At 28.9% G+C, this 7,669-nt stretch overlaps 1 protein-coding gene across 1 annotated transcript; it reads right to left on the bottom strand.

Annotated features, from left to right (window-relative positions):
- On the bottom strand, positions 1–7,669 carry LOC123294712 (serine/threonine-protein kinase/endoribonuclease IRE2). The gene is made up of 10 exons (XM_044875833.1): positions 7,528–7,669; positions 7,334–7,460; positions 5,455–5,892; positions 5,175–5,391; positions 3,843–4,613; positions 2,432–2,730; positions 1,818–2,011; positions 1,364–1,639; positions 1,111–1,302; positions 1–964 (listed from the first exon to the last, which is right to left on the bottom strand). The coding sequence occupies exons 1-10, from the start codon at positions 7,603–7,605 to the stop codon at positions 425–427; spliced, it is 3,132 nt and encodes a 1,043-aa protein (XP_044731768.1). The 5' UTR covers positions 7,606–7,669; the 3' UTR covers positions 1–424.

Below are 7,669 nucleotides of genomic sequence, written 5' to 3'. Positions count from 1 at the left end.
AATTAATTTGGTCGATGAAATAATGTTAAATGCTTACTAGCTAATTTATTTAACTATTTTGGCAGAGATGTTTTCTGAATTTTTAAATTGCAATGACAACTGCATTGCATTCAAATAAACTATGCAATCATAAAAAATATATAGAAAGAAAACCATCCTATAAACAAATGCCACGAAACTTAACAAGTCAATCTTTTTAAGGGAAACAGTTAGAGTTAAGGTGTTTGTCTCCCTAAAATATTGTAATTTTTAAATTTAAACTTGCTTTTTGTTTTGTTTATACTATAGCTCCACAAATAATACGAAGTGACTCCTACAAAATCTTCAAATCTATGTACAATATTTTACGAATTGACACATTTTTCGACTAGAAAACTTCATATTTCATTCAAGAAACTTAAATATTAAGTTTTCAAAATAATTTTTAAGATTCTTGATTTGTAGATAATTTCCATACAGGTGGCGAAGATTCTCCTATACTTTTACGAGTTTTTCTAGATCGATGATTATTTGTACGACGTCTATACGCTACGTTTTCAGGTTTCGTTTCAAAACTATTACTATCATTTATTGTTTGTCGCCAGTCGTAATTTAAATTTTTTAATTTGTCTTTTGTATCAATTTTTGTTGTATATTCAACATTTTTAATAGGAACATCGATTAATAATTTTTTTGATTTATTTTTTAAATTGTCAATTGGTTTTTTTCTAGAAATATTTTCTAAATAAATAGTTGTTTCATCTTGATTGTCATCAATCAATAAATTTTTACATAAATTATTTGGGAATAAAAAATATTTATGATAATATTGAGTAAATGATGGTTCATGTTTAACACATTGCATTGCAAGCCATGTGTGTAGAAGTAATTGTGGAAATCGTGAAGTCCAATAGTCTATAAAACTGTCGGGTATTTCACCTAATTCCTCTTGAGCTTCTTTTGGTAATTCGTGATAATGGTGTTTCTAAAAAAATATAATAATTTTATTATAGATATCTTCTGAAATGAAATTTAATCGGAGTTCCTTCAACTTTAAAACAAAATAATTAATTTAAGATGAAAAGATATACTAAACTAATTAGTTTAATTGGGTAATTTGAGTAATTGTACCTTATTTCTCAATGCACGCAACAAATCTCGAACACTTTCACCACGATATGTACGAAATCTTCTTAAATCTAAAGCAACAGCGTCACTGACATGCAGCCTCCAATCAGATTTTACGACACTGTTTGAATATTTTTCTAAACTTAACAAGGCCCCATCAAAGTTATCTGCTTTTTCTACTCGATCACTAACATCCTAAAAAAAGAGTCATTTTTTATTTAAGGATACTTAATAATTAATCATTGTTTAAGTATACCTGGAAGAATGTTAATATTTTAGTCTTATTCCAAAATAGAGGATGTTTTAAAACAGCTTCTGCTGGTGGCCTTTCACTGGGTATAGATACAATTAAACTAATTATCAAATTTTTAGCAAGTTCTTGAGTATTTTCTGGTCCAAGTAAATCATTTAATAGATATATATCAGATAAAATATTTGCTTGTCTGCGTAGAGGTTCTCCAAATGGATGTTTTCCAGCTGACAGTACAAAATAAAATACACATCCCAAAGAAAACATATCAACCGCTGTTGTCTGTGGAAAATAAAACGTCTTTACAAAATGTTATGGCCTGATTTTGAAAAAATTAAGTAAAAATTATATTATGTTTATTAAATTTTATCAAAATCAGAATAACAAACCAATAATGCGTAATAAATATCAAAACTTTGGATTATTCATAGAGACTTAAATTTTTTTATGTCAATCTTACCGTTTTGAAATTTCCATTTAACATTTCAGGTGCAATCCAACCATCAGTACCGGTAATACCTGAACGTCGTGAAAAACTAGTACGACCAATTTGTAATTTTTTACATAAACCGAAATCAGATATTAGAGCACGAACTTCAGCACCCCCGGGTCCCACCCATAATAAAACATTTTGTGGTTTTATATCTCGATGGACTACAATACAAATTTTTAATGAATGAATAAAATTATTTTACGTTGTTATAGACTAATTAAATAAATATGGACCACCAATACAATTCTCTGAAGTGTATTAAAATAACGTAATTCGATAGATAATTAATTATATTTATTATTTCACTGTACACCGTAAGTACTTTGTCAATTATTATAAACTATAATTGATAATAAAATACTAAAATTCTCGTAGATTTTAACAAATTTATATAATAATTTCTGTAATTAATCATTTATCACTATCAACTCTCAGTGAGCTTTATTATCAATCACATTGTAGCTGACAAAATACCTACAGTCCACGATATAAATCTGTGTATTTGTGGTGGATTTTATTCTAGTAGTGCTGTTAGTCTTTATTTAATACTGTTCTGTAGCGTAAAATAAATTTGTATTTACCAATATCCAACGAATGTAAGTACGCTATCCCTGATGTAGCTTGTTTTAAAATATCCATTTCACTTATTTTAGGTAATACTTGCACGATTTGATCTTTCCTGAGAACATAATCGTACAATGTCGCTACGCATAATTCTAAAGCAATATAACGAAATTGTCTATCTCGTTCTGTACAATGATATCGAATCACATGTGGATGTGCATCACTCTCTTTAAGTAAAGAAACTTCGCGATCAGCTAACGAAAAATATTCTGGCAATATACGTTTAACTGCCACAGCTCTACCTTCAAATTCACCCCTAAAACATACAAATATAATGGATAAAACTATCTATATACACGACTATATATTTCATTAATTTATGGTTTTATACATATTTAGATTATGTTCATTTATTAAGGGCATCGTGATACCATCACGATATGACGTCATCAAATATATGAAATGTCAGCCAATATTTTGATGTAATATAATATATCAGTAATAAGAGGTTAATCTTTCACCTCTTATTTTATCGTATTATTGGTATATTATGTACCCGAGTTCATCTCGGCCTTTAAAAAGCCTATTACTTTTGATGTCAAATAAAAAAAAAAGAGACTATTACATCAAAATATGGGTTGACATTTCATATATTTGATGATGTCATATCGTGATGGAATCACGATATGAAATATGAAATGTAATAAAGTATGAAACTAAATATGTGAATAAGCCAAAAATATAATTTTCTTGATTCCCTAGCCCGAAAGAAGCCGGTCTTCCCGCATTTTATTATTTATATAAAGGAAGTTCCTTTCCAGCTTTTAGTTCCGATGTACCATTAACGAGATATGGTTTTGTTAATTATCGTTTGTCAATTTCTCGATTAATTTTAACCAAATTTGAATTTTTATTATAAGTTGTAGAAAATAAATTTACAACATTTTATCTTCTTGGCATTACTCTCTAGGTTGAAATAAAGTTAAATAAGTTAAAATAGAGATTTAAAGTTCTAAGATACAAAATTTGATTTTTTGTAAATAAATTTGAAATATTGTATTTTAGAATACATCTAGAAACTAGAATTAAACACTCTAGAACAGGGGTGGCGAACCTTTATGTATCCACGTGCTATTTAAAAAAAAATTGTTTAATGGAACCATAGACGTGCCGTATGACAATTTTGTCAATGAAATTGATTATTATGGCATTCGTAAACAAACTAGGCGCCATTAGCAATTGTAATCCACCATGTAACTACAATAACAAATGAGCGCGCATTCGTAGGATCACTCGCGTTCGTTCGTAATATAATATTTCAGAGTGAACTTTGTGATCGGTGGCGTGCAACTTTTTATGTCGTGTGCCATTGGTTCGCCATCCCTGCTGTAGAACTAAAAAACAAAGATAATTTTTTAAAATTCTTACTTGTAAACACAAGTTCCTTCACAGCCACGACCTAACACTACATCAGGTCGAAAAATAATTTTTCCAACACGTAGCTGACCATCATTCAATTCTTCTAAATATGCTGTAACTGGACCATTTTGTGAATATGCTGATCCCGTAGAACCTTGAGACATTTGTTGAAATTCACGAACTTGAGCTTTAAAATACCAAAACATTGATATCATACATCCAACCACAATAATTAAAGCTATTTTTAGACCAATATTTTCTTGTTTATTCAACCACGTTTTCGCATTCCAATAATAACTTAAAATAAATGTTGTGGAATGTTTTAAATTTTCAGTAGCTTCATCTGTGCCATCAGTTTGTACTTCTACAGAACGTTTTTCCAAAGGTGTTTTTACTATATTCACATTACTTTCGTTTTCTGAATCCAAGACAGGTTGTTTTAATAATTTCTCGTCAAATTGTCGACCAGAAAGTCGTAATTGAACAGAACTAAATTCAGGAACGTTATAATGTCCCAAATATATTTTTGAATTTTTATCCATAAAGATATGTCGTAAATTTGGTGAATCATATAATTTGTCTAAATCATCCGATAATATTCTAATATTTTGACCAGATAATGGAAATTTATCATCGTTATCTTGATTCTCGTTTGGCGTTGATGGACCTTCTAGCAATAATGGACTGGTTTGTGATGCAGTTATTGTGACTGCTGTTTGATCAACCAGTGACGGCAAAGCGTACAAGCCATGGATATGTTCCCCAATATACAAAGTTGGACTGAAATGTAAAAAAGAAAATTAATTCCTTAATTTACTTTAAAATGAGAAACGTATGATTTTTTAATTCAGGGGTAGCCAGAAAACTGAATTTTTGAAACAAAATAATAAAATAACTAAAATAATTGGTTGAAGTAATATCTTGCTTTTTAATTGAAATAATTTTTTACGAAAACAAGTATCAAACCAAACAAAAGTTATCTGTTTTAAAAAAAAGGATCATTAAAAAAGCAAAAATTTTGAATTTTTGTATATGGTTTGCTTAAACTGAGTACATTTGTCACAATTTTAAGCCTTGTAAAAATTTCAAAATAATATTTGTTCTTAATTTAAAAAAACTTGAAAAATTAAGTGGTATTATTTATGAAAATATTAATTTTTGTGACATAATTGGCAGTTTGTTTTTCTTATGCTAAAAAATTTATAATTTAAATTTGTTATTTTTACTCCTAACATTTATGAACTTAAGTTGACCTTGACGTTTAAATACAAAGTTGACAAACTATTGGTAATTTTCTGACGACATCGATACTAAAGAATGATAAATATTAATAAAACGTACTATAGTCGCATTTTATCAGAATATGGATTTGCTTTTTCCAACATTGGTAAAGTTTGATGAGCGACACTAGTAAACGGCACAGAAATGAGACCAGACGATGTTAACAAATATACTGCAACTACTGGACTTCCAAGATCCAACTTCCACAGCATTTTACCAGAAATACGATCCATCGTAATTAGCAACCCCGTCGATGACGTTGAAAAATGAATCATTTCTAGAAAAAATCATTCCCAAATTACCAAATATAATTTTTTTTTTAAACAAATTTAATTCATACCATAATTTACACGCATATCTGAAGACATTGGCTCTGCGGCATATCCAAAAAAAGTCACATTCCATTTTCGCTTGGATTCGTTATTTACATCCAACATTAAAATTTCATATTGAGTTCTTCCTATATACACACCAGAACCAGGTACCAATGGACATGTATTTGGATCTACAGGATTTGAATTCCATCCTAAAACTGGTTCTCGTTGGCCCGTTCTTGGTTCGACGAGAAACCATTGATCAGTTTTCTTTCCTGTATAAAATATTCCATCCGAACTACGGCATGGTGCAGAAGCTACTAATTCTGGTATCGTAAATGGTAATTTTTTAAGTGAATCAGTTTTGGCTCCACCAAGTAGATATAATGACCCATCTTTTGGATCTGGTAACACTATTGGATTTATGGCTTGCTTTGTATCGACTGGTACTTTAACAGCAGGTTCTACAAAAATAATTTTTTTGGTTTCATTTCAAAAATTGCAGATGGTGACAGGAATTCGGTTTGCTTAAACCATTCTGTTGGTTAAATCTAAGTAAACTAAAGCTTTGTTTGATATGAAAACTGATAAAAAATACTAAAATTAATAACAACCTAAAAAAGGTACTTCAACGATAGATGGGTTATTTTAGATGAAAATAAATTCTGTATCAATTGTATTGGAAGTTGATGAATCGGCATAGTTGAGAATCTATATTCTTAGGAAGTGTGCTTTTCAAGAATCAAGAAAAAATCTAAGAAAGTAGACTAAAATATTCGCGTGGAGCTTTCAAGGCCACTTATGACGATTTTGATGTCAAAAATAGAAAATAATAATGTCAACAGATTGGAGATGGAGGATAGAAAAATATCTAGTGTCTTTTATTCCTAGATAAAAAGTGTTCGTTCAAATTGTTTATTAAAAACAATATTATTTCTTGCGAAAAGGTTTGTGAAAAGGCATTTAAATGCAGAAAAATAGACCTGTTCTGCATTCTCTCTCTTTTTGTTTGACGAAGATAAGGAATGTTTCTATACTGATAACATTGCGTTAGATCATGGACTACAATAATTATAACTGATTCTCAGGGTTTAAAAAAAATGCAATAATGAAATTTTGAATTTTTTAATTTTCACATTAGATTGATGAAAATTAAAATTGAGAACTTTAATTTTAAAGGAAGAGTAATTTTATTTCACTTTTATTATTTCTTTTCGTTAAACAGGCGTCCATATTCGATCCGCCCTTTTGGGCAATGACTAATTTTTTTAATTTATTGTGAGACTCTCTCTCTCTCTCTCTCTCTCTCTTATTTCATACAAATGAGAAAAAATCATACACGCATGTGATCGCATAGATTTTATTTTCGACATCTTACAATCGTAAAATTTTAATTTTTTCAAATCTCACCATATACTTACATGGAACAATTTTACTTATTTTTATGAAAGGAATTGCATAACTTAAAATAGTGTATTTACCCCTTTCATTGTATTCAGAACTTTATTATAATGTATCTCAAAAGTGCTCCAAAATGAAATATCCGGCGTTATATTTATATGTATTAACTTTTTTTTCTTAATTTTGGAGAGATAGATTTTGGTCAACGTGAGAGTGACAAATTTTTTCTTGTCATTAATAGTATTTTTTGAAACAATTACATAACATCGATAGCAATCTTGCAGACCTTGCGGTGACTTTTGTATGCCCTGACTACATTGATAAATTTTGTACTTAAAATTCCATAAGAAATTTAAAATAAGTTTAATAATTATTAATTTATAATTGAATAATTTTGACAAAATTAATAAGAATTTAAATAAGAACGTAATAAATGTGAAGCAGTGGTCATAAAATCGATTGATAAACTTAAAATTTTGTTGATAAGGAAAAACAAATAAATACCATCTTGATGTTTCCATCGAACTTTTCCATCATTTTTATCAACAGCAGTTAGCGTACCATCTAAAGTTGAAAATAGTAATAAATTATCAGGACTAATTTGTTTAGATAAATCTGTAGAACCAGTGGCCTTTCAAAAAGAAATAAAAATTGTAAGAAATGATGCAAAAACGATGCATAAAATCATTTGAACTAACCTCGTTTTGCACGTCATAAAACAAACACGGATTGCTAATAAAACTGCCAAAAACAATTAAATAAATCCAAATTAACATATTGCATATCCAACGTGGAATAATTTTGAAAAATATTTAATACTTTCGACATTTATTCAGTTTT

The sequence above is a fragment of the Chrysoperla carnea genome, chromosome 3 (assembly GCF_905475395.1).
Source record: "Chrysoperla carnea chromosome 3, inChrCarn1.1, whole genome shotgun sequence".
Classification (NCBI taxonomy): Eukaryota; Metazoa; Arthropoda; class Insecta; order Neuroptera; family Chrysopidae; genus Chrysoperla; species Chrysoperla carnea.
The sequence above is the reverse complement of the archived record's forward strand: the minus strand, read 5'-3'. Positions and strand labels throughout refer to the sequence as shown.

Bases quoted from the DNA above. Each gene is read 5' to 3' on its own strand.
- LOC123294712 (XM_044875833.1), bottom strand. From the start codon at position 7,605: ATGTTAATTTGGATTTATTTAATTGTTTTTGGCAGTTTTATTAGCAAT. The intron at 4,614-5,174 runs GTACGTTTTATT...TTTACATTTCAG, and splicing joins TCTGATAAAATGCGACTATA to TCCAACTTTGTATATTGGGG. The intron at 1,303-1,363 runs GTATACTTAAAC...CTCTTTTTTTAG, and splicing joins AAATATTAACATTCTTCCAG to GATGTTAGTGATCGAGTAGA.